This window comes from Choloepus didactylus, chromosome 18 (assembly GCF_015220235.1).
Source record: "Choloepus didactylus isolate mChoDid1 chromosome 18, mChoDid1.pri, whole genome shotgun sequence".
NCBI lineage: Eukaryota > Metazoa > Chordata > Mammalia > Pilosa > Megalonychidae > Choloepus > Choloepus didactylus.
Genome location: NC_051324.1, coordinates 6,831,968 through 6,857,835, shown reverse-complemented (window position 1 = coordinate 6,857,835; position 25,868 = coordinate 6,831,968). Strand labels below are relative to the sequence as shown.

Here is a 25,868-nt window from a genome sequence, read left to right as displayed (position 1 = left end):
TCTGTCTTTTATATACTTACCTGTCTAGTTAGCTTTACTGATGCTCTTTCTTCCTGTGGCTTTGAACTACTGTCTAGAGTCCTTTCATTTCAGCCCAAATTATTCCCTGTAGTACTGTTTGTAGAGCAGGTCTACAACAACAAATTCTCTCTCTCTCTCAAATTTTCAACTGTCTTACTTTCTCCTCCATTTTTGAAAGATAGTTTTGCTGGATTTAAATTTTTGGTTGACAGTATTTTTCTTTCAGCACTTTGAATGTGTCATCCTACTGTTTCCTGGCTTCCATGGGGGAGGGGGTGGAGCTACAGAGCAGCAAAGTTTTTTATCCTACTGGAATTAAGTTGGTATTATTCCAAACTAGAGTGCTATAAATGAAGGTGTTAATTGTAATCCCCAAGGAAACCACTAAGAAAGTAACTCAAAAATATATTGTAAAAGAAATGACAAGAGAATTAAAATGTTACACTAGAGTATGCGTAACATAAGAAGCAGTAGCGGAAGAATAGGAATAGAAGAACAAAAGAGACATAAGACATATAGAAAAAACTAGCAAAGTGGCAGGCATAAGATTCTACCTTATTTGTAATTACATTAAATGAAAATGGATTAAACATCAAAATTCAAAGGCAGATATTGGTATTGGATCAAAAAATATGATTCAATTATGTGCTATCTACAGGAGACACACTTTAACTCAAAGACACAAATAGGCTGAAAGTAAAAGGATGGTAAAAGATATACCATGCAAACATAACCAAAAGAGAGGGGAGGTGGGGTTGGGGGAAGTGCTATATTAATATGAGACAAAATAGACTTTAAGACAAAATGTGTTACAAACTGGAGACAAAGAAGGACTTTCCATAATGATAAAAGCACCAGTCCATCAAGAAGAGATAATTAGAAACATATATGCATCTAATAAGACTTTCCAAAATGCACAAAGCAAAAACTGACAGAATGGAAAGAAGAAATAGATAATTCAACAATAATTATTGGAGACTCCAATATCATACTGTTGATGGTTACAGAATGATGAAAATGTTGTGGAATTATATGGTGGTTAGATAGTTGTGCAGAGATGGTTGCACGACTTTGTGAATATACCAAAAACCACTATATTGTACACTTTGAAAGGGTGAATTTTATGGTATGTGGGGGAAAAAGGTTCTACCCGAGCTCCCGCCCCTTCTGTAAACACCCAGCTGGAGGTGGAGCAGTCACCACTACTTACCTTGGTGCTGCTACTATGAACCGAAGAGACACCTCCTTCCCTTTAAAAATGTTTCGTGGAAAATAAACCTAACCTCCCATAGCATGAGGGGCTCAGAGCCACCTAGACATACGTAAGGAATCCGTGAATCACTCTGGATCAGCGTCTCCCCAAGTGTTTTCCATAGGAAATAAGTAGGTGGCAGAGAAAAGGGTCCTGTTGTCAAATAAGCTGGGGGGAAACCGGGTCAAACAAAGTTAAGCAGCTTACCGTGCTGCTGGGACTTACCTTCAACGTGCTAGTGTGCCCTGAAAAGCTCCAGGGCAGGTGTGGTATGCACTGTTCCCCACACGTACTCGACCAAAGGACCCTTTTGTTTCTCAGAACATTTCTCAGGATTAGTGAGAAAAACTGCCCTAGAGAACCCTAGTGAGACATCTCTAGGAGGCCCCATCTGGAAAGGTGCAGAGCAGCCAGGCCCCTGGGACATGAGGAGAGACAGAATGTAGCTCCTCTGCTAGAAGTCGAAATGCTCCAGAGGGTAGATGAGCCAACACAGGAAACCGAAGAGGCAGAAACAGTATGTAATCAGAGCTTTAACATCTAAAGCACTCGCTGGCAGGAACTATGTCTAACTCATCTTTAAATCCCCAGGGCCTGGCATGACCTCTGGCAAAGAGCTGTGTTTGGTATGATTTTTAAATGAATGAATGAAAAAAATAAAACTAGGAGAGATTCGAGCTCCAAAGAGATTACTCTATAACAGCTTTTGGAATTCTGCTCCAAGAGATAGTTTAGGCCGGATAAAATTAGAAATGCGTCCTCCACCTATCAGAGTCCTTGCATCGTGGGTTGCTGGGAGAATTTAGAGGGGAGAGGCACGAAGGCAGCCAAGCTGACTCAGGCTCCCACCTCTCGGATCTTCTGACGGGCACGGTGGGCTCCAGGTCTGGTCTGAGCTGGCTCTCCTGTTCTTGTCTTCAGGCTGGGATCATCGCCGAGGCGAAGCTGAAGGACCTGACGCCCCCCATGCCTGTGATGTTCATCAAGGCCATCCCTGCAGAGAAGCAGGATTGCCGCAGTGTCTATCCCTGCCCCGTGTACAAGACTTGTCAGCGTGGACCCACTTACGTGTGGACCTTCAACCTGAAGACTAAGGAGAACCCATCCAAGTGGGTGCTGGCTGGCGTGGCCTTGCTGCTCCAGGTGTAGCTCCCTGCAGAAGGGTGGAGAACGTAAGGAAGGGGCTGAGCTGGAGGCTGCCAAGGAACAGGTGGGTGCGGGTTGGCCGGGACACTTGGAAAAACAGGAAATCACCATGCCCCACAAGTTTGTAGAATCCCTCTAGGGAACTTGGAGACAGGTGCCTAAATCCAGTGATCCTGAGCTGAAGGAGTGTGGGCCAGGGAACAAGGGCAGAAGAATTGCATATTACTGAGCTTTTCCTAATAAAGTGATTTATTCTTCAATGGTGTCTCGTCAGACTTTGAGAATTGCAGAGTCATAAGTGATCATGGAGAAACCAAGAGAAACAAGCCAGGATTCCCTGAGGCCCGACCCTGTTTCACAGCACTGTACTGACTGCTGTAGCTCCCTGCTACTCTGGGGGTCCTTGGACCAGCTCATCAGCATCACACATGAATTAGAAGCTGTATGTTAGCAAGCTCCCTAGGGGATCATATGCAACTTACAGTCTGAGAAGCACACCCTAGATCAGGGATCAGCAAACTTTCTCTATAAACAGCCAGAGAGTAAATATTTTAGGTTTTGCAGGCCGTACTGTCTCTGTCACAACTACTCAACTCTGCCTTTGTAACCCAAAAGCAGCCACAGACAATGTGTACACAAATGAGTGGCTGCATTCCAATAAAATTTTATTTTAAAAAAGAAAAAAAAAAAAAAAAAAGTAATGGGCCGTAATTTGCTTACCCCAGCCCCAGAAGATACAGGTAAAGTATATAAAATGTGGTATTTACCTTTCATTAATTCATCCATTCATTCAATAAATTATTATCTGATACTATTTGCTAAGGATACAACTGTGAAAGGAGGTTGTTTCTCTATATCTCCATCATCCTTCAGATCATCTAAGAGGGCCCCAAGGAGAAACCCGTCCCCAAAATCTTTTTAACCTGAAAGTTCTCAAACTGTGTTATGTGGAACAAAGTTTCACCAGAAGCACAACAGGTTGCACAGTTTTAATGTTTTAAGGAACTCTATGGAGAGGCTTATTTGGTAAGAAAAGTCTGGGAAGGCCCATATTCCATCTAGGATACTTATTCCCTCATATCCCTGCGGTGCCCTCTATTTGGATTACTTACCATTTAGACAGTGGTTTTCAAACAAGCAGGCATCAGAATCCTTTGGAGGGCTTCCTTTATAAAACAAAGATTGCTGGCCCCACCCCCCAGAATTTCTGATTCAGTAATTAGCCTCTGATGCAATACTAATAAGCTGATGATGATACTAGTTTTGAGAAGGTTGAGAACCCCTGATTTACAGCATCCAATCCTGCCATCCTGCGGATCTCTGCTACGCAGAATACAGAATCTAATGCCAACGCCGCCACGATTTTCCTGCTTTCGGCCCCGTGGTTCCTGAACCCCATGAAGTGGAGCCTTATTCTGTAAGGGAGTTAAATTCCTCCTTAAATCCAGGGACTCCAATTTGAGTTTTGTCCCTGCTTTCCTGTCAATCAGTAATGTACTTCCCATTGTTTGCCAACATCTCTGCAGTTTCCTGCCTGAAGTTTAGTCTGTTTCCAGAGAGCTAGCTCTGTCCTCCTCGATAGCGTCTTCCTTCCTCATCCTCACCCAGAAGAATACAGTACAGCCAGGGAGGAAGAGCACCCAGGTGGGCAGCAGGTGGGAGTCTCACTACAGGAGCAGGTAACTGTTTGAAGACCAGGAACACAGGACAGGTTAGACTTATCAGTTCATAAACCTCTAGGCAGTACTGTAAATGAGATCAACCCTACTGATTTCTTCCTAACACCTACAGACAAAATGAAGTAATGAAGATCATTTTAAAACATACAGCTCTTTGGCAAAAATGGTAGCCCAAGTAGGATGCCCAGAGAAAGAGGGGGCAGGCTCAAGGTGTTACAGCAAGCGGGAGGTAAGCTCAGAAAGAAAACACCACAGATAATCTTACCTGAGTCAATGCCATGCCTCGCATTGGCCAAATTCTCAAAATCTGGACATGAGGTTTGCACTCTTGTACTGCTGTTCTGCTATATGATAACCTGACAGGTTTATATGGGCTGATGTAGAACTCAAATACCTCTTAGGATCTTCTATGGGAAAATGCATTTTGAGTTACAATCAACACACAGTGAACATTCCAGACACAAATGAGGAATGACTCTACTGTTTATTTAAAACAAGGGACACTCAGAGTTAATTTTTCACCCGTACAGCTCACTGGCCCCCATCCTTTCCCTGCTGCAACAGGACGACATGCTCTGGAACCCGAGTTCTAAATGTGTTGATCGGAAGTTCTTCCCATGAACAGTATTTGCAGCTAATTCTGTTAAATTCTTCCCAGAGAGCACTTCTAAAGCACTTGCGAGCTGGATCTCCAAGGGATACTTTGTCGCCTGGGGCCTGACAGAAGAGTCTGAACAGGGAGGTGAGCTGATGCATGATGGATGAAGACTATTCTTTCTCCTGATGCAGAAGCAAGAAATTATGCTGGCCTGAAACCCAGTCCAATGGCCTGATAGAGCCTCCAAGACCAAAACCAACTCCAGATTCTCTCCTCTCCTATCCACAAAAAGAGAATGGGGACATTCTCTGAGAGAAGCAATTCCTCCAGATGGACTCTGGAGCTAAATGTTTTTTTAAATGGATTGGGAGACAGAAGCAGGCTATGCCAGCTTGGATGTATTATGTCCCCCAAAACGCCACGTTCTTTAATGCAATCTGGTGGGGGGCAACGTATTAGTATTGATTAGGTTGGAATCCTTTGATTGAGTGTTTCCATGGAGATGTGACCCACCCAACTGTGGGTAATACCTCTGAGTAGATTATTTCCATGGAGGTGTGGCCCTGCCCATTCAGCATGGGTCTTCGTTAGTTTACCAGAGCCCTATAAAAGCTCAGACAGAAGGAACTCAGTGCTGCAGCTTAGAGAGACATTTTGAAGACGGCCTTTGAAAGCAGACTTTTGCTGACACTTTGCCCCAGAGAAGCTAAGAGAGGACAAATGCCCCAAGGGCTACATTTTGAAGAATGCACAGGACCTGAGAGAGGAGATGGAACACAATCTAGGAATGGCAGACGCCAGCCACGTGCCTTCCCAGCTAACAGAGGTTTTCTGGACGCCATTGGCCTTCCTTCGGTGAAGGTATACTTGTGCTGATGCCTTCATTTGGACACTTTATGGACTTCAGACGGTAAATCTGTAACCAAATAACCCCCCTTTATAAAAACCAATCCATGTCTGGTATTTTGCATAATGACAGCATTAGCAAACCGGAACACGGGCTAAGGGAGCTTAGCTACTGAAAGGGCTTCTTTCCCAGGTGGGACCTCTGATGTTTATCGAGGCTTGAGCTCCAGCTGAAACTCTTCCCGCAGCGGGAACATTTGTAAGGTTTCTCACCTGTGTGTACCCTCTGATGTCTATTGAAGTTTGATCTCTGAATAAAACTTTTCTCACAGATGGGACACTTATAGGGTTTCTCTCCTGTGTGGATCTTCTCGTGGTGCCGCAATCCTGAGAAGTCGCTGAAGCCTTTCCCACAGTAATCACATTTGCAGGGCTTCTCGCCCGTGTGGATTCTCTGGTGTTTCACGAAGTCCGAGCTCCTCAGAAAGGCTTTTTTGCAGGTGGAGCACTGGAAGTACGTCTCTCCAGTGTGAGTTCTTTGGTGAAAAACAAGTTGAGAATTCCTATAAAAGGTTTTCCCACACTCCCTGCAGGTGGGGAGTTTCTGGGCCATGGGGGCTCTGAGCTGGCCTTTCTGGGAACTCTCTCTCTTCTCCTCAAGCCACAGCACAGACAGCTCTCCTGGACGAGGGTCAGGCAAACACTCACCCAGCTCTCTCCCCGAACTCCTTTCCTGAGGAGGGAGCTGCTCCCCTTTCCCCTCACCCAGAAGGCTGCTCTGCACCTCAGGGAGCATCTCTCCTTCTCCAAAGCACCTCAGCTCTTCCTGACTGAGGGAGCCGCTCAAGGAGGCCTGGGAAGGTGCCTCTCCTGAGGCTTGACCACAGGCGCCTGGAGGTTCCTGGTTCCTGTAATTTTCCATGTTTAGGTTCTCTTTGTCATTCTCCTGTCTCTCTCCTGAAAGAAGAAAGAGGATTTGAAACGGATCAGTTGTATGCCCTGTTTTCTAACTCATGTGTCAAAGAAAGGATCCTCATAAAACACTGCTGCTTTTTACCAAGAGGCATTAGTGGGCGAGGAAAGAAAGAATGCCACTCAGCATGAACGCCTGGCACTGTAAGTCACCTGCCGTGGGCTCAGGGACAAGTGGTTCAGCTCTGGGGCTGAGGAGAATGTCTGAACAGCAGAGGAAGGCTCAGAGGGAGCTTTCTGACCCCTGTGGAAATAAGCAGCATGTATTTCTTAAGGTCCAGGAAAAACAAGTATATTATATGAGAGTACTACTCTTTAAAAAATGATTGATTTTTATCTGATTTATGTATATATATAAAATATGAATATGATCACTAACAAATATTTGAAAAGGCAGAAAAGAATACAGAAGAAAATCAAAGTCCATCTCATTTGTAATAACCAGAGATAACTATAAGCATACATTTCCTTCTGGTCTTTTTTTAACCTATATGGATGCATGTTCTTTACCCTACATAATTAATATCATAATATATAAAGTTCCATATTGACTTTTTATCATTAAATATTATAGTAAATTGTGGCATTTATCGATTTAACGCAGGTTCTCCCATTCACAAGTAACCCAAAAATTCCTGAGCTGCATTAATCTGTAATTTTACTATGGTTTTAATGCACAGTGAGACTGGAGTGAAAAGTGACCCCTCGCTCTAGGCCTGAATCCAGCGTTCACATGTGCTTTATTAACTTCCATAAGCAGTTAAAATTCTGTTTTCTCACCATAACTTGGGTTTGTGGCTAACATTACAACCCAATGATGATGCATACTGCAGTGATTTTAATTGTGGTGGTAGAACTTTTTATACTTTTGTAAATTATTTTATTCCCATGGACCTAAAGAAGCTACTTACCTGTTTCTTTCATATATTTGTCTTTGAAGGCCAAAATTACCTGCTGCAGAGCAAGAGCTAAACTTGCTAATTCACAGAGCCACAGACCATATTCCTCTCAGCCGGCAAAGGCACTTTCTTGTCTTTAAGGAAATCTCCGTAAATATCATTTTTAAGAGCTGAGCAATGGTCTATTGTGGGGATGTACTACACACAATTTAAAAATTCTATTGTGGAAATCTAAGTTGCTTATTGTGTTCTTTCTATTGTAAATAATGCCGTGATAAGCCTTTTTATTCATTTTTTGTCTACATTTCTGATCAATACGTTAAGTACTTCAAAGTGGAGTTAGTGTGTCAATGAACATAAATATTAACAGTCGGGGCACCTGCTGCTAATCCAGTTTCCAGAACGACTCTGCCGTCCTTTGGCGTAAGTATTGAGTGTTTTTTAAATATTTGCCTTTGAGATAAGTAAACACTTGTTTTTCATTGTTTTAAATTTTAATTTTGTGGTTATTAAAAGATGGATCATTTTTTTTTCACAGACTCCAAGACTGCTGTCTATTTTTATTGGAAAAGTCATTTTTTCTTATCAGTGTACATTAACTCTATATTAAGAATAATAATCATTTATCAGTCATGTTCATGGAAAATGTTTTTCACCAATTTATTTACCCTAATTTTGTTTGGCACTGTTTTTATATATGCAGAAGTTGTGGGTTTTTCTTTTTAAATATAGTCAAGTCTAGTCACCTTTTCCTTAATGATTTCTTCCATTTTTTTTAATATAAAAAAGTTTTATTCACACACCATACAATCCATCTCTTCCATTGCTTTTGTGCTTATAAAAATTGTCCCCATCCAGACATCAGTTAAATATTCACTCATTTTCTTCATTATTATTGCATTTTCATATTTTTTTTTTAATTTATTTGCACCTTACTTTGGTACACGGTATACATAAATCTAAACCAACTTATTTTCCCAGAGTCTCTTTTTCTAACACGGCTCATTGAACAAGGACTGATCTCCACTGATTTGTGTTGCTTCTTCCTTAATCATATGTTAAATTCTTCCAAAAACCAGCACTCCCTGTTCTGATCTATGCATCTGCTTGTCTATTTTCATATCAAAAGCACATGACTTTAATGATTTTACCATTATTATACAACAGACTCAATAGTTACAGATCTAACATTCATGAAACATTCTTCTTGCAAAACTTTTTTTTTTTTTAACTATTCTTGCCGGTTGAATTCTCCCAATGAAACTTAAGAATCATTTTCCAAATACTAAAAAAGAAAAAAGTCCGTTAGGAATTGCATTGGAAGTGTGCGTGTGCCCCCGGCTGGCCTGCTCTGTAAGCCGTTTTTCCACTTGGCCAAACAGAACGGCACATCTGCCCCCTCCTGGGACTTCTGTCCCTTGGTCCCGCCCCGGACCTGGCAGGTGGTCTCTGGGGTCTCTGACGCTGGTCCGGTTCCATCTTGTTTCTGTTGCTTCTGCGCTGGCCCAGAGTCTCACCCCTACCTCAGCTTCCCACAGGGCTCCTCTCCTTGAGCATCTCCCTTCTGGTCTGTTCTGCATATCACAGAACCATCCTAAACCTCTTTCCATGTGTTCTCTTGTTCAAGACCCTACAGTGGCCTCTCTTTGCCCACCAAGGCAGCCCGGCCTGTAGACTCGCCACTGTCTGGGGCTCGAGGGAGGATTCATGGGGCCAGGGCAGCATGTGGGATGAAGGTGGGGGGGGAAGCAGAATGGATGGGGATATGGTTTGCTAAGATCTGTCAAACAAAATCCTACCGCAACAACCTCTATGGCAGTATTTTCAAACTCTTTTTACTGCCACCCACAGGAAGAAATACATTTATATTGAAATACAGTATACACACACACACACAAACAGAAATTTCCTGAAACACTACCTACCCCCATTACATATGATGCATTCTGGTATTTTCTATTCAATCTTATTGTTTCACTCTTTTAAATGCTGGTTGCAACCCAATAAAATGATTTCACAACCCACTAATGAGTAACGAAATGCAGTTTGAAAAACCCTCCTCCAAAAGAATCCTTATGAAATAGTATAATGATTAATATAGTGCTTAAATAAAATCATGTCTCAGTTGATGCTTGGCCTCTCTGAAGTAAATTAGCAAAGAAAGTAATTATTAGCAAAGGACAAAGAAAGGCTTGTCGTACAACTCCTATACTTGGTCCTTTTCTTTCTCCAAGGTTCTTGGACTTATTGTATATGTGAAAGTGTGTTTGTGTGTATTGGTTTGACAGTGAGGTTTTGCATAACTCCAATGTTTTACAAAGAGTTTAGAAAGCAAAGGGTGACTGCTCTTTTACAACAGAACAAGTACAGATTTCTTCTTCCCCAGTCTTAAAATACAAAATCTATATGAAGTATTTATTGTTGCTGTTTACTGAGAGTTAGGTTCATAGATTAGATAAAGTTTTTTCTGTTTGTTATATTTTGTTGAGTGTTGGTTGGTTACTATGTATTATAATCAGAATAGGAAAAGTCTAGCTTCTCTGAACCTTCTTGACAAGAAAGGTGATAAAGGCCGCTATATAATCTTCCTTTGCAGTGGCTTCTACCCACATTTGTAGGTCTCAATCAGTAGTGATCTTAATTCTGAGAAAGCAAGCAACAGTTTTACAGACAAGGCTGATGACAGCAGATGTGTAGTCGTTCTTCCATGATTAACTGTACACATGTCAACAGCCTGGTAACCAGAGACCAGGAGACCCAATCTCATATTCCAACTGAACTGACCAGCCCATGACTAGTTATAACCACTGTGATGGGCACCAAGGGCCGGATACCTCTACCACCACCCCAGTTTATTAAGGGGAGGTCAGAAATGGCTCAGAACCAATGAAAGATCACTCACCTACACAGGTGGGTCTTGGGACCTTCTCGCTGGCCTGAGGCTGCAGTCCTGCCAGCTCCTCCCCATACGCTGTCGAACTACCTGGGTCAGGTTTGGAATTGGAAATACCTGAAACAGAGAGAAAAGTATGTGGGCCTGGGTGGATGTGGAGGGCTGGGAGGCCAAGGGTGCCTTTCAAAGGAGCACGCTAGCTAAACACGCAGACCTGGGGAGCACTGAAGGAAACTCATCTTAGAAGGAGGTGGGGGGCTGGGAAAAGACTAGAACTCACAAGGTCACCAGGAAACAGGATGAAAACCAGAAAGGGAAGAGACCAGGCAGGTGGACAGAAGAGCCTGCAGACCACCGGGCAGGCTGGTGCAGGGTCGTGGCTGGGTCCCCACCCACGGGTGGCTGAGGCAGTGCATGTTAGTAGAAAAGAGTGTGGACTCAGAGCCAGCCACACTGGTTCCATCTTAACTCAGCACTTACAAGTTACGTAACAGTGACAGACAGCTTCTTCTGACACTTGCTTTCATCATCTTTAAAATGACATGACTGTCAGCGATTTCATAGGGCTATTTAGAGATTAAAGGAATTACTACAAGGAATGCATCCACTACAGCTGCTGACACCCAGACAGCATTTGTACAAGTTAAGTCCTCACTGTAACTGTGGGTTGCAACTTGCCCCATTTTGCGTCCATAATGATTTCCTTCACCCAGAGAACTTCAGGCTGAGCATGGAGCTCTAAAAGAGCATAGAGAGCGCCTAACTGCTTTCCAGTTCCTGCGTCAGGGTAAGCCATGCCCTCACCTCCTGAGACCATCTTCCCGTAGGTCTCCAGCATGTGATCCCAGTACTGCTCCTTTTGAGTGGAATCCAGGTGCTTCCACTGCTCCTGGAAAAAATACAATGTCGTGACCATAAACATGACTCCTGGGAAGGCTTTGAACCCTCCCTTCCCTGCCCGCAGGAGAGGTAAGAAGAAAGCAATCTGCCTTCGGATCCTGCCATCAGATGAGCTGAGAAATGTGGGAGAGTGGTTCAAAGGAAGAAGAGGCCAAGAGGAAAACTACAGTCCTTACATCAGGATTTCTTGCTGTGTCTAGGTTTTAAGTTGTATGTATTTAAGAGCAAATTCTTCCTGTTGAGTGTAGAATATAGAGAAGGCAAGAGCCTTTTCTATACTTTTTTCCTTTCAGTTCCTCAAGTGCTTTGAACAGTAGGAGTCCGATGTTTCCAATATTTAATTAAACTCTGCAAAGTCAAGGAGGAAAATAAGGAAATTGAAAAGCAAATGCAAATCACTGAAAAATCAACAGTGAAGGTGACTGAGTTGTAAGCCTCATCCTGAAACAAAGGCTGGTGGATTCAGAGGAGAAAGTTGGTGCAGACATATATGCTTGAAACCCCCTAGTCGTTCTGAGTTAGAGTCTAGCATGAAATCAGTTTTCTTCCCTGTTAGCGGATAATTGATGGGCTCTCTGGAGCAAGGTGTCCCTCAATTATCCCCTACAAGAGCTCTTCTTTTCCTATGGAACTACAGGCAGAACATCAAAACAGGAAATGCCATATGGTTAGAGTCTACTTTCGTGAATTCAAATTTCAATCTCTCCACCAAGAAGCCAAACCTTTAGAATCTTGGCTTGTGTAGTAGGATGATTAGCAGTACTGCTTTGGAGCCAGACAGTCTGGGTTTCAGGTCCTGGCACTGCCACTTTGCAGCTGTGTGACCTTGAGCAAGTTATTTACCCTTTCTGAGTCCACCCCCCACCAATAACAGTACTGAATCATAAAACTGTCAGGAAGTTTGATAGAAATAGTGCAAGTTCACCTGTTTTCACAACATACTACTTTTTATTCAAAGCATTCATCGGAGTTTATAATGTAGTCATACACCCACACACACACATAATTACTTGATTACTATTTGCCTCTAATAGTATTTAAACTCCATGAGAAGGGACTCTGCCTGTCATGCTGTCCACTGTGCTTTCCAGCCCCTGAGCCCCTGCCTGGGACAGAGTGGGCACTCAGTATGTGAGGTCTGGGTAAGACAACGTACTTAGCAAAAAAGTCCTCAGTAGATGCAATATATTATTATTACTATAATATGCAGTCTCGGGACTCTCAGTCTCCCAGGCTCACCTTAAGGGTTAGCAAAAGAATTAAGGGACCCCGTATACTTATAGGAACCCCAAAGTGACTGGTTGACAGCAGGCCTTATTGTCATACACAGCCAGGTTACAGGACACAGAAATGACCGGAATTAGAAAGTCATCTTTATATTTCATACAATGTAACAGGAAGTCATTCTCAATCCTAAGTCAAGTCTGCCCTCTATCCCATCAAGGGGAAGCAGAGAATGGCTAATGGAGAAATGGAATCACCAGAGAGCCCCTAATTAGAAGATGCTGAGGGGGTGAGGGGAAAGGGGTTGGATTTTTTATGATGGTAAGGATAGAAAGCTGAAAAATGACCTCCATATACTCAGCATATAACTAAAAATATAATTTAATGTGATTTTTTATTTTAAAATTTCAATTTTTAACATGCGGATACACTAGCATTTTATTTTGTTAATGTTCTGTGATTGAAGCTACTTTAATGATCCCCTGAAAATAACCAGCTTGAGCAGCCATGGAGTTCTCGTTCTTCATGGTCAGAACGCCAGGCGCTCGCTTCAGCATGGGCAGAGGAGAGGATGGGAGTGCCAAGCACAGAACATCTGATGGGCTGCCAGCCTCACTGGATGCAGGGCCCACTCCATCGGCACCAGAGCTGTAGCTACTAAGAGCAGAGATCTACAAATGGCCAATAAACACATGAAAAGATGCTCAGCATCATCAGCCATCAAGGAAATGCAAATCAAAGCCACAATGAGATACCACCTCATACCCACTACACTGGCTCCTATTCAAAAATGGAAAATAATAAGTGTTGGTGAGAATGTGGAGAAATAGGAACACCTGTTTGTTGGTGGTGGGAATGTAAAATGCTGTGGTCACTGTGGAAAACAGTTTGGTGTTCCTCAAAAACACAAAACTACCATAAGACCCAGCAATTTCACCTCTAGGTGTAGACCCAGAAGAACTGAAAGCCAGAACTTGAGCAGATATTTGCACCCAATGTTCACAGCGGCATTATGCACAAGAGCCAGAAGGTGGAAGCAATCCAGATGCGCATCAGCAAATGAAAAACAAAGTGTGGCGTGTACATAATGGAATATGATTCAGCCCTGAAAAGGAACGGAGTTCTAATGCATGCTACTAAATGGTGGACTTTGAACACATCATGTTGCGTGAAATAAGTCGTTCACAAAGGAACAGATGTATGATTCCACTTATATGAAATAACTAGAATATGCAAATTCAGAGGCAGAAAGTAGAGTACAGGTTATGAGGTGAGGGATATGCAGAGAATGGGGAGTTAATGCATCGTGGGAGCGAGGTTTCTGTCTGGGGTGATGGAAGCTTCTGGAAATGGATGGTGGTGAGGGTAGCACACTCTGAATGCGATTAGTCCCCACTGAAAGGTGTGCTTGGAGTGGCTGAGATGGGAAAGTTTGTGTTCTATAGTTGTCTCCACAATTTAAAAAAAGAGAAACGCTAAAGAGATAATAACAACTAAATTTGATACATGATCCTGGAGTAGATCTAATAATGGAGGAGAAAATGTCTGAAAGGATATTATTGGGACATATAGAAAAAACTGGAATATAGACTGTAAGCTTTATATCAATGTTCAATTTCCTTAACTTGGTAACTGTACTTAAGGTGGCTATAGAAATGAATATCCTTTTCCTTAGAAAAAGTACATGGACATATTAACTGTTCAAGGAGCATGATGTATACAGCCTAATCTCAAATGTTTAGAAAACAGATGGATGGATGGAAGGAAGGGAGGACGGGAGGACGGGAGGAAGGGAGGAAGGAAAAGGGAGGGGAAGGGAAGGGAAGGGAAGGGAAGGGAAGTGGAAGAAAGGAAGTTAGAGCAAGCATGGCAAAATGTTTAAAGTTGGTGCCTCTGAGTATCTGGGGTTGGAGGTGAGAGATATGTTGGAGTTCACTGTATGGGTTTTGCATTATTTTTGCAAGTTTGAAATTATTTAAAAATTAAAAGTTTATAAATAAAAAAGAACAGCAGAAAAGAATACAGCCCCAAAAGCCTCAAGGCACCAGTCAGCTCATTCAAAACCACAAAGTTGCTCACGGGACTGAACATATACCTCCAGTTTAAAACTGTAAACTCACTCAAGGAACTGCCAAGAAGCTGGACTGCTTGAATAAAATCACCTACGTAAGAAGCAGGACATCAGCTGCAGCCATTTTGTCTTTTTCTCATTTTTGTATCAGGAGAAAAAACCTTGGAAAGACAGAAGTGTGGGACCCTATAGGGAGGACATCTCCACTTTTGTGTGGAAATACCGCCACCTTGTGGCACCGTGAGGTACTACCACAAGTGGCCCACAGGGCGTTAACTGTCCTTTCCCTGAAGTGGGTCCCTCAAGGGCTGTGAGGTTCTGACCAGTCCCGGCTTCTGACACCGAGGGACCATTACAGTGACACGATGACGTCACTATTCTGGCGTTAGTCATGAAACTCCGAACATACAGAAGGGATCAGAGAGAGAGATTACTTACAGTTAAAAACTCCCTTTCTTTCAAAGGATTCCATTAAATTTCAAGGTCCTTCTGATGCAAGTAATTGTTGTTGGTTTGGGAGTAGGATGTGGGGATACGGACGTGTAATGGGCTGATGGTGCCCCCCAAAAGTCCTAAGGCCCATCCCATGAATGTGGCCTTATTTGGAAGATGTGATCAGCTGAGGCCAAGCTGGAGTCGGGTGGGCCCTGAGCCCATATGACCGGAGTCCTCGGAAGCAGGAACCTGGTCAGACAGGGATGAGGCCAGAAGCCATGGGACGGTGGGAGCGGAGGCTGACGGGCTGCGGGTCGAGCCACGGCAAGGCCTGCCAGCCACCCAGAGCCAGGAGGAGGTGACAAGGGCATCCCTCCCACAGGTTTCAGAGCGAGGGGGATGGCGTGGACGACACCTGGATTTTGGACTTCTAGCCTCTAGAACTGTGTGTGAGATGACGCATGTCTACTGATTTGTAGTGCTTGGTTAGGGCAGCCCCAAGAGGCCAAGACACACAGGGCTGAGTTTTATATGTTTTGTTTGAGTTGAGAGGCTGTTATTTAGTTAAATGCAGGGAATATTTTATACATATATATAATATTAAGGGATGCATTTACCCCTTAAATGTTTCATACTTAAGGGAAAGGAACAGTACAAATAACTCTGTGCAAGTCAGTTGTGGTAATACATCATAACACCACAAGATATATAAAAATATACATATGTAGTTGTAAATAACAAATTGGTGCTGCTGGTGAGCATTTTGATCTTTGGCTTTAAGGTGGCCAAAACAGGTAACGGTTAACGCCTGTCCATTCTACTCATTAAAATACAAGAAACTGCATATACCTTGCACAAGGTAGTCTGCACTTATACAGAAGCAAAAATAATCCTCCAAGTCTGGCTGGAATAATTCAAGAAGCACCAAATCCTTTTCACCAAGCAACCTCCTGCTTAAGAGTTTGGTTTCTGGGTACCTTAAAAGCAGGAAAAAGGCTTCTCCGGCATCACTAAAAGGGTACATCCCTTCCCTTTCACCTCCCCAGCCCTCCTCCCCCAGAGCAAATTATTAAATTGGACACTGGTTTCTGAATCTTTGGGCTGGAGGTGAAGCTCAGACTTTGGGCTTATGTGTCAGGTTCAGCACCACCTCCCAGCTTCTCTACCTTCGGTTTTAGTCTAAAGTGCCTCACAAGGCAATTCCCAAAGGAGAGTTTCCAACAGGTATTAAGTCATGTTTTGACCAAGGCAGACAGGTTTCTGGAAGAACTTTATATCTATAAAATGAAAAAACTTCAGAATTATCAACTGCATAATCAAGATATACCTTTCCCAGAGGCTTCTGTTTCCAGCCAAGAAGGAGTAAGTGGGTCAGGATTGACCCTTCTGCCTGAACGTATGAAACCACTGGGCAGCAGAGAGCAGTGATCCCTGGAGGTGGGGACACAGGTGAGCCCAAGCACCTCCCTGAGGTGAGCAGGAGCTCCGCGTCTGGGGAGGCCGAGGGGACGGGAGCTGGCCTAGCAGGTGACCAGAGGGGAGACAGCCATGCAGACCTTCAGAGGCCCCCCCAAGTCTTCAGCTGAGGAGTGAGCAGCACATTCATGTGAGGAAAACCTGAGCCCAGGAAAGAACCACCCCAAAAAAGCAGAGCTTTTCCCAGAGCTCACACAGTGCTGGAGATGGTCTCTATTCCCACCAGCCGGGGCGGAAAACCTTGAACATCAAGGGGCATCGGGAGGAATACTCGGAAGGGTACTGCCTCAGTAGTGGGGAAAATGAGACTAAAATGAGACTAAAACTAGACTAAAGGCATCTCTGGTGCACTGTCCAAGTAACTTAACTGAATTCCAGGGCAAAGCTCAAGCATATTTATAAGAATACAAAGACATCCAGCACTCAACAAAGTAAAATTCACAATCTTGGACGTCCAATCAGAGATCACCAGACAGAGGAAAACGATTCATAAAGAGGAGATTAATCAATCAAATAGAACTGACACAGATAACAGAAGAGTAAAGAGGACACTAATACAGATATCATAACTACATCCAGACGATCAAGAAGCTAGAGGAAAAATGGAATGTGTTACAGAGAAACAGAAGACACAACAAAGCCCCAAATCAAACATCTAGAGATGAAAAACGCAACATGGGAGATGAAATATGCAGTGTATAAAACTAACAGAAGATTACACATTACAGAAGAAAAGACATAGCAATAGAAACAAAGAAAATGGGATGTAGAAATTTTTAAAAGACTGGGAAAAAAGAAAGAGCAGAGCATCAGTAAGCAGCGGGACAATTAAAAGTGACCTATGTGTATATAATATCACTATACATATAATATACGTGTAATTGGAGTCTCCAAAGGAGGGGAGAGAGAGACAAAAAAAAAAAGAAAGACTAGCCAGAAAAATTCTAAATTTGATGGAAACTATAAACTTTCATCCAAGAAGCTTGATGAACCCCAAGCATAAGAAACATGAAGAAAATTACCAAAGCACATGGTATTCAAATTATTTAAAATTGATAAGAAAGAGTAAAATTTAAAAGAAACAGCAATAAAATTTTAGAAAATGCAAACTAATCGATGATGTTGCCTCCGATGGACAGCAGAGAGGGACAGGAGGGAAGGGCTGCAGACAGCCATGAGGGGGTGATGGATGTTTACCATCTTCATTGTGGTCATGGTTTCACAAGTGCATATACATGCCAAAACTTATCAGGTTTACACGTCATAATAGGCAGTTCATTCTGTCACTTTTACTTCCATAAAGTTGGGGGGGGGGGGCGTTTGCCTGTCCCCTGTTAGATATAATCACCCAAAATCGCAAGCTGACTTGTACATCCGTGGCCTCGACCAGGAAAGGAAATTAAATACACTTTCCTTAGTGCAGCCCGAAGTTAATGAAAGATGAAAGCCGATCATATGTGGGGTAAAGACAAAATTTGCCTCTTCGCTTCTACTTCTACCTTTTCAGGGCCAGATTCCATTATTCAAGATGGCAACCAGGAACACTTTCTGCCTTGAGAGAACTTAAGAGAAACGCTGGAAATCAAGTTTCATCCCATATGTCTTGTTCCTGGTCTCTGAACTAGAACCTCCTCTCCTCCCCTTTTAATCCTTCTGACTATGGATGTACACACAAAGCAGGTCACATGTGACTTTTTCTATAAGTCTACAACTGCTCTAAAATAAAATAATGAGAATTTAAAAAAAAAAAAAAAAAACTAGTTCAGGGGCAAGAGAAGCAGGTGCTTTTTCCTCACCTGAGAAGCCGTTTGGAGAAGTGAGGCTCCAAAGTCCGGATCTTTGACGAGCCTTTCCTCAGCTTGGGCAGGAAGTTGGGAAGCAGCTGAAGCTGAGAAGAGAAACTGGACAGTTTAAGAACTAGATGCCCTCCTCACCCACTCCCCAGAGGGTACGGATTTTTAAAAACTTGACAAATTAGAACAGACACCTGTTCCTCCACGCCTAATATCAAGACGGTGTTTACCTCCCCAAGAAGTCCAACTCCCTCCAACCTTCCAGTCTCAGCCATATTTTCTCCCACCTCCTTGCTCAGAACCAAAATTCAAATGGTTAGCCCAGATGTAAGTGGTTTAAAATACAGGCTACAAATCACCAAATCCAAGTGGTCACAGACGTCTACCGTTTCCAAACTTTGAGCATCAAATCATTTTCGACCCATTCTCAAGTTCCCTACCCACAATCCCGACTTCTCCAAGAGAACACCTCATCTGATGAGACATGAATCACTGCGCTCACCTAATTCATGTTCAGTGTTGGATTCCTCTTTCACGGCGTGGCTCAGCTGCTCCCTTGGTGCAGAGGGCAAATTCTCAAGTCCCAGCTCCTGGGGCATCACCTCAAGATGGGGCTCCACACCCCCCTCTTGACAGCCTGGAGACTCCAGCTTCTCCGATAAGATCTCCTGTCCCAGAACATGGATGCTGATCTGGAGAACACACATGACTGATTACTGAAGGATCCACAATCAGGATTTCTGAAAGATCTGAAGCTAACCTTCCACATTAGACCTTATGACAGTCCTTGGGACATGGAGTAGGGAAAGAGGAACCAGCTTTTATTTCTAGTCCAAGAAACCGGGGAAGGAAATATCCTGAGAGAGGCCAAAAGCTGAGGCCTGAGCCAGGCCTGAGAGACCTTCAAGACGTGCCCCTGACACTGTGTTTCCGTGAGATCCTCTCCCCCAGTTAACAAGCAAGTCTCTTTTAACAACTGCTCAAATGATCCAGTCTACAGATGGAAGGGGGTGGGAGACTGAGCCTCCATCCAGTCTACAAATGCAGTGGGGTGGGAGACTGAGCCTTCATCCAATTTAAAGATGGAGTGGGGTGGGAGAGTGAGCCTCCATCCAGTCTACAGATGGAAGGGGGTGAGAGACTGAGCCTTCATCTAGTCTAAAGAAGGAAGGGGGTGGGAGACTGAGCCTCCATCCAGTCTAAAGATGGAAGGGGGTAGGAGACTGAGCCTCCATCCAGTCTACAGATGGAAGGGGGTGGGAGACTGAGCCTCCATCCAGTCTAAAGATGGAAGGGGGTGGGAGACTGAGCCTCCATCCCTAACAGCTAAAATGTGTTGAGAGTCACACAGTCTTCGGTGGGGTGTGGGGGGACCCAGATGAGGCCCCAGGAAACAGTCCCCGAGGCTCACCCACTGCCACAGCCCCCGCGGGTCTCCCTTCAGGCTCTCCACGAGGGTCACCACCTCCTCTCCACTGCCAGGTCGCTGCCTCCGCACCCACGCCTGGATCTCCCCGGGCAGGATGGTCAGGAACTGCTCCAGCATGAGGAGCTCCAGGATCTGCTCCTTGGTGTGCACCTCCGGCCGCAGCCACTGGAAACAGAGCTGGCGAAGCTGTCTCAGGGTCTCGTAGGGCCCAGACGTCACTTGGTAACGAAAATGCCGGAACAGCTGGCGGGCGGTCTCGGGGCTGGAGAGGTCCCCTGGCGGGAAGGTGGCCGGTCCAGGGACTGGGGGGTCCTCGGCCTTCGCCAGCGGTGGCCGCAGGACAGGGGCCTGTCCCCAGTCAACCAGCATCGTCCGGAGTGGCACGTCCTCTCACTCTCAGGGAAGAGCTTCTGGGATGGAGCTGCTCTCTGGGGAGAACCAGGTCTTCAGAGAACCTGTCGTGGGGAGACTAGGGAGGGAAGGAGACCAAGTGCTATACAAAGGAGAGTAACCCATTTTCAGAGAGAACAAATTTGCATGCCCTACTTAAGACGCTTCAGATCAACCAGGGATCTTCTAATATTAATCAATGGATGTACCACTCTACTCTGAAAGATCATAAATGTGAAGCCACAAAGCAAACCACTGATACCATATCTAAACTGTCACCATCACCTTGCCCACGTCATAGCCTTCTTTTTTGGTCTTCAAATGTCTAGACCGAGTAGAAGAATTTTTGCTATGGGTTTCTAGGTAAACAGCTTTTCTGCATCACTTCTATATCTGCATCTATATGTCTGCTGATTAAAAAATAAAGCTGGGCAAAGACGTCAATGCCCTAGAAAGAAAGGCTGAAATGATCAGATGCTTTGATAACAAGGTTGAAAGAAACAAACTCTTCCCTTTTGGGAAGGCACAAGATTTCCAAGTGACCTCTTTTGAACACCACATTGAAAATGGAATTTATGAAAAATCTGTACTTGAAATTTTCAACTTTGGCCTCAAGGACTATACGGCACAAATAGTGACTACCTCGAAAACATTTCTATCCTTGAACTAAGTACTCACTGCTTTATGGCAAATGCTGTCAAAACCTAGATGACAGGAACTAAGAGGGGAGAAAATATTATATGGCTGAATTAATATTATGATATTTATAAAGGATCATGTACCATCTCTAGGTAATTTTCTGGCCAGTAATCCTAATTTGATTTATTGTGTCAATTCTTAAATGTTATGAAGGAGCCAGTTATGACATAAAGAGCATATCACCATTTCTCCATAATGCTAATTGCAACTATCAAAAAATATCTACCTGTTGATGATGTTTTAAAGAGTCACTTACGTGTCAAGCTTAATCAGAGTTCAGGTTAACACTCTAACTTTTCACAGCTGCTTTTTCTTGTGGTTTAAGAAGCAACATCATCCTCTCTGCCATTCTACCTAACTAATTCACTCTATCAGGAAGTCATTTAGACACAGAAGGAAGGGAAGAAGGAAGGGAGGGAGGGAGGGTAGGAGGAAGGAAGGAAAGCTTTTTCAAGGGTGAAGAAAAAAGATGTAAAAAAGGATTGATCCAATATTAGATGTTTCTCATGTGGGCCTCAAGAAATTTGTTTAAAGCAGCCCACACATTGCATTCATATATTCATGCAGCAGCCAGTGTGCTAGTGTCACATACACTAAGGGCCCAATAGTATTTGTTGGGGAATTCATGGCAGAGAAACTGGTCCTCTAGATTAGCCCACCTGATACAAACAGCCACAAAGCTGTAGAAAACATATGAGGCAAACATTTTGGGGCACTGTGTAACAGGCAGGCAAGAATGCAATCCTTGAGAGGAGGGAAACTCTTGAGGTGAAACCCACAATCATTCTGGCTTCTGCTTGGGGTCAATTTCCCAACCATGATGCTACAAGCTGGAGCTCAAGCAGAGCACAGTGGTCCCACTAAGCTGAGAAGGCAGAGACAAGGATTTGGAGCTGAAGTGGCTGGAATCTGAAGCACAGGGCACTGGTGAGGAGAGAGGTGTAGGTGTGGGGGCAGGAATCCGTGTGGGGTTTCTCCAGGGCTCCTTGGCCAATGGTTGGACTGCACACAAGCACAGTGAAGCTATGCAAGACTTAACAGAGACCAGTTGCTTCAAGGTTAAGAGCAAAATGGAGATACAAAAGGCCAATCAGCCCATCCAGAGTAGAAGGGCTTTATAAATATGCAGGGCATCCCAAGACATGAGAAAGGCCACATCTTAGGAGTAAAGAACATGCCAGAGAGTACAGACTCCTCTAAACCTGCCGTAACAAAGCCTAAGACCAAGCCTCAACAAGATCCACAGAGACCCAGTTCTAGTTTCATCAAGTCTTATCAGGAGAGAAGAGCTTGGGAAACACCTTGGGCTTTCCAAAGATCTGCCCTAACAAAGCATAAACCAAGACTGCACAAGTCAAAGAAGATGAGTCAGTAATTGAACTGCCTGTTGGAACAAAAATCAATACTTTTCAGAGGAAGATAATAAAATCCTGAGCACCTAAAAAGGGCAATCCAAAATTACTAGACAGGTAAAGAAACAGGAAAATGTAACCCCAAAACAAGGAAAAAGCAGCCAACAGAAACCAACCCTGAGATGCCCGAGGACTTAAAGAAAAATACAGTCTTACTGAAAGAGATAGGGACCTCTGCAGATAAATGGGAAAGATAAAAAGAACCAAAGGCAAATTCTAAGGAAAAAATTATCAGCCTAGAATTCTACACCCAGCAAAAACATCCTTCAAAAGCAAGAATAAATTCAAGACATTTTCAGATAAACAAGCTAAGAGAATTGGCCACAAGCAGACTTGCACTACAAGGAATGCTGAAGTACATTCTTCCAACTGAAGGGGAACTCAGAGCTACAGAAAGGAATGAAGAGCATCGGAAATAGTAAATAAGTTAATAAAAGTAAAAAACCCATGCTTTTTTTTGTTTGTTTGTTTTCGTAACTTTTTACTGTTTAAGTGAAAATCATGACAGTATAACAAGATAACATATGCAAATATAAAAATAGCACAAAAGAATGGGGTAAATGGAATTAATCTCTTGTTAGATTACTGTAGTTGTGAACTTCAAAGTGAGAGAAATAGTATGAAATGGGGAGTGAGAAGTGAGAGGTAGGGAGTGTCAGGTGGGAAATGGGAAATGTGAAGAAGAAATGGGAATTGTGAAGTATAATAGTGGTACAATGTAAACTATACTTTAATAAGTTAAAATACACTTTGATGAGTTAGGGGAGCATATTGTTAGCTCTAAAACTATTATACAAAGAAATACAGCTAAAAAGCCAATAAAGGAATACTAAAAAACATCCAATAGCCCAAAAGGCAATAGGGAAAGAGCCTAAGAAAACAGAAAGATCAAAGGCAAGGCAAAGACGTAGACTAAAACCCAACTATATCAGTGACTACAATAAATGTAAATGGACCAACTACTCCAATTGTCAGATTGACAAAAATGAGATATAACTATACGCTGTCTACAAGAGACATAGTTTAACTATAAAGATGCAAAAAAATAAAAATAAAAATAAATGTATAGAAAAAAGATATTCCATGCAAACAGCAAATATAAGAAAGCTGGTGGGGCTACATTAGTATCTGACAAAGGAGACTTCAAGACAGAAATAAAGAAGGACATTTTTTATGAGAAGTATGTCAATTCAGCAAGAATACATAACCATCTTAAATCTGTATGCACTTAGTATCAGTTCTGTAGGGACAAATCCTCAATCACAGATGGAGATTTTAACGCTCTTCTCTCAATAATTGATAGAACAAGTAAACAAACTAAAAAGTCAGTAAGGCATAGAAGAATCTGGTTAACTATTAACCAACTTGATCTAATTGACATTTAATAACACATTGGATCCAACAACTGCAGAATAAACATTCAAGTGCATATAAAGCATTCACCAAGATAGACCATACCCATACATTTTTTAAAATTGGAATCTCCATTCTCTTGACCACTGGAATTAAATTAGAAATCAATTAACAGTAAGATATCTAAAAAATCCCAACACTCAACCCATGATCAAAGAAGAAATCACAATGGAAATTATAACATATTTTTGTACTGAATAATGGAATCACAACATATCAAAATTTCTGGGATACAGTTTCATAGAGGGAAACACTGAGCTGTAAATAAATGTTAAACGAATGACTATACACCTACCCTTCACTACCCAAATCTATTTGACTACTGAGTTTCAGATAGCAGGTAGCAAGATTTCAGATAGCAAGGGATTGATCCTTTTACTTACTGAAATTGATTTGGTCCCTGAATTAAGTCAGCTCTTCAGATGGGACATTAAAAAAAAACTATCAGTCTTATAAAACACTTAAACCTGACGTTGGTAATTAGTATACTCCTATACAATGTTAAGAAAATGTCTCAATTACTCAAAATTAAATTGCTTAAGTAGAGTGAGTTTTTATCCCAATGACCTCACAAGGATCTGCTCTCAAAAAAAAATCTGTCATCCCAAATGTATATCGGTTATACTTATTAAAGCTGTAACAAATTAGAATTTTTTAATGTGCATGTAGGTAGGTATACTTACTAGACACACATCGATAAGTAAACATTTGTTGAGCAACTGCTATTTATCAGCCCTATATTCGGCCCCGTTCCTCTTATTTCTAATCTCACGATCACTCCGCTAGGTAAATGTTAAATAAATGAGGAGCTTTTGAAGCTCCCAGAGTTGCCAGATGCAAACCCAGGCAGCTCTAAAGCCTGTGGTTTGGGAAGAAGGGGAGCTGCTGACGTCTGGAAACTGGGAGGGGGGGGGGCTTTTAGGGGGTCGCCACCCACGGCGGAGGAGACGGAGGATCTGCTGGCGCCCAGTGCCCGGGAGGCCGGGGCAGCGCTCCCCACCAAGGGGCTTCTCCACGCCCGCCCCCCAAAAGCAACAGCTCCCAGAACGGGGGCTCCGGCCGTCACCCCTGCGGGTTCCTTCTCTCCCAGGCTCGGGGGAAGCGGAAGGGAGAGGCCCTCGGCGTTCCCGATCCAGAGAAAGCCCCCGCAGCCCCGCGGCTGCCCGCCGACCGCGGCCAGGCCGAGCCCGCCCAGCCCGCGCGCTCACCTCGCGGCCCGGCAGGTCCGCGCGCACTTCCGGGCGACGCGGCGGCTGCGCGCGCCTCTCACCGCCGACGCGCGGGGGCGGGGCCGGGGCCCGGCGAAGGCGCCGATTGGTCGCCGGCGCCGCCCGCCCGGTCCCGCCCAGCCCCGGCGGAGCCGCCCTCGGTCCCCGCCGCCCCGCGCTCTTTCAGTCACGCCGCATCCAGTCAGAGGCGCTGGGCCGCGCGCTGCCAGAGGCACAGAGATCGTCCCGGGGATTCTCCCACACGCCGCTGTCGAAGCCCCCCGGCGCTGAGACTGTGCATTATCCATCCCCGCTGCGGAGGCAGCGTCTCCCTGGCGCTCCTCTGCGGTTTCAGAGGGCGCTCGCTGTGGGGTCGTCTCTCCCCCGACCCCCCTGGGGCATGTCGTTTGCCACAGCCTTGCCCTGTCTTACTGCCCGCTCTCGCCGGCTCTGCGCTTCCTGGGCGCGCTCTCTCCTTCCACGTCTCCCCTTGGAGCCTTAGAATTCAGGGGGGCCCACCCCCTCTTCCCGCCTCGTCTTTTCTCCACCCCCCCAACTCCACTTCAATGTGATGTCACCCTTTAGTGCTCCGTCCCCTATTTAAAGGAGAAATAAAAACTTAGGGGGTCTACGTGGGACCCGACTCCCAGGGGTGTAAATCTCCCTGGCAACGCAGAGTATGACTCCCGGCGATGAATGTGGACCCGGCATCGTGGGACTGAGAGTATCTTCTTGACCAAAAGGGGGATGCAAAATGAGACGAAATAGTTTCAGTGGCTGAGAGATTCCAAATGGAGTCGAGAGGTCACTCTGGTGGACATTCTTATGCACTATGTAGATAACACCTCTTAGGCTTTAATGTATTGGAATAGCTAGAAGTAAATACCTGAAACTACCAAACTCCAACCCAGCAGTCTGGACTCCTGAAGACAATTATATAATAATGTAGATTACAAGGGGTGACAGTGTGATTGTGAAGACCTTGTGGATCACACCCCCTTTATCTAGTGTATGGATGAGTAGAAAAATGGGGACAAAAACTAAAGGACAAATGGGTGGGATGGCATGATTTGGGTGTTTTTTTTCACTTTTATTTTTTATTCTTGTTCTGG

The 25,868-nt window shown here is 43.9% G+C and overlaps 2 protein-coding genes across 11 annotated transcripts in view; one reads left to right on the top strand and one right to left on the bottom strand.

Moving 5' to 3' along the window:
* The window catches only part of DNAH9 (dynein axonemal heavy chain 9), a 322,619-nt gene extending 319,940 nt beyond the window's left edge, over positions 1 to 2,679 (top strand). For all 8 annotated transcript variants that reach the window (XM_037808448.1, XM_037808450.1, XM_037808449.1 and 5 more), the window contains one exon: positions 2,195 to 2,679. In XM_037808448.1, coding sequence (XP_037664376.1) covers positions 2,195 to 2,422 — 228 coding nt within the window. In that variant the 3' untranslated portion in view covers positions 2,423 to 2,679. The remainder of the gene's footprint in view (positions 1 to 2,194) is intronic.
* Positions 2,680 to 5,571: 2,892 nt separating this feature from the next.
* Positions 5,572 to 24,795, bottom strand: ZNF18 (zinc finger protein 18). Of its 3 annotated transcripts, none has more exons than XM_037810246.1 (7): positions 24,757 to 24,795; positions 19,617 to 20,103; positions 18,708 to 18,897; positions 18,209 to 18,300; positions 11,111 to 11,195; positions 10,316 to 10,423; positions 5,572 to 6,499 (listed from the first exon to the last, which is right to left on the bottom strand). In XM_037810246.1, exons 2-7 carry the CDS (start codon positions 20,001 to 20,003, stop codon positions 5,712 to 5,714), a joined length of 1,650 nt encoding a protein of 549 aa, XP_037666174.1. In that variant the 5' UTR covers positions 20,004 to 20,103; positions 24,757 to 24,795; the 3' UTR covers positions 5,572 to 5,711. The 3 variants fall into 3 exon arrangements, with proteins under 3 accessions (XP_037666174.1, XP_037666173.1, XP_037666175.1); XM_037810245.1 differs by lacking the exon at positions 24,757 to 24,795 and adding an exon at positions 24,232 to 24,733; XM_037810247.1 differs by lacking the exon at positions 24,757 to 24,795 and adding an exon at positions 24,232 to 24,733 and having other exon boundaries at positions 11,111 to 11,189.
* Positions 24,796 to 25,868: the final 1,073 nt, after the last annotated feature.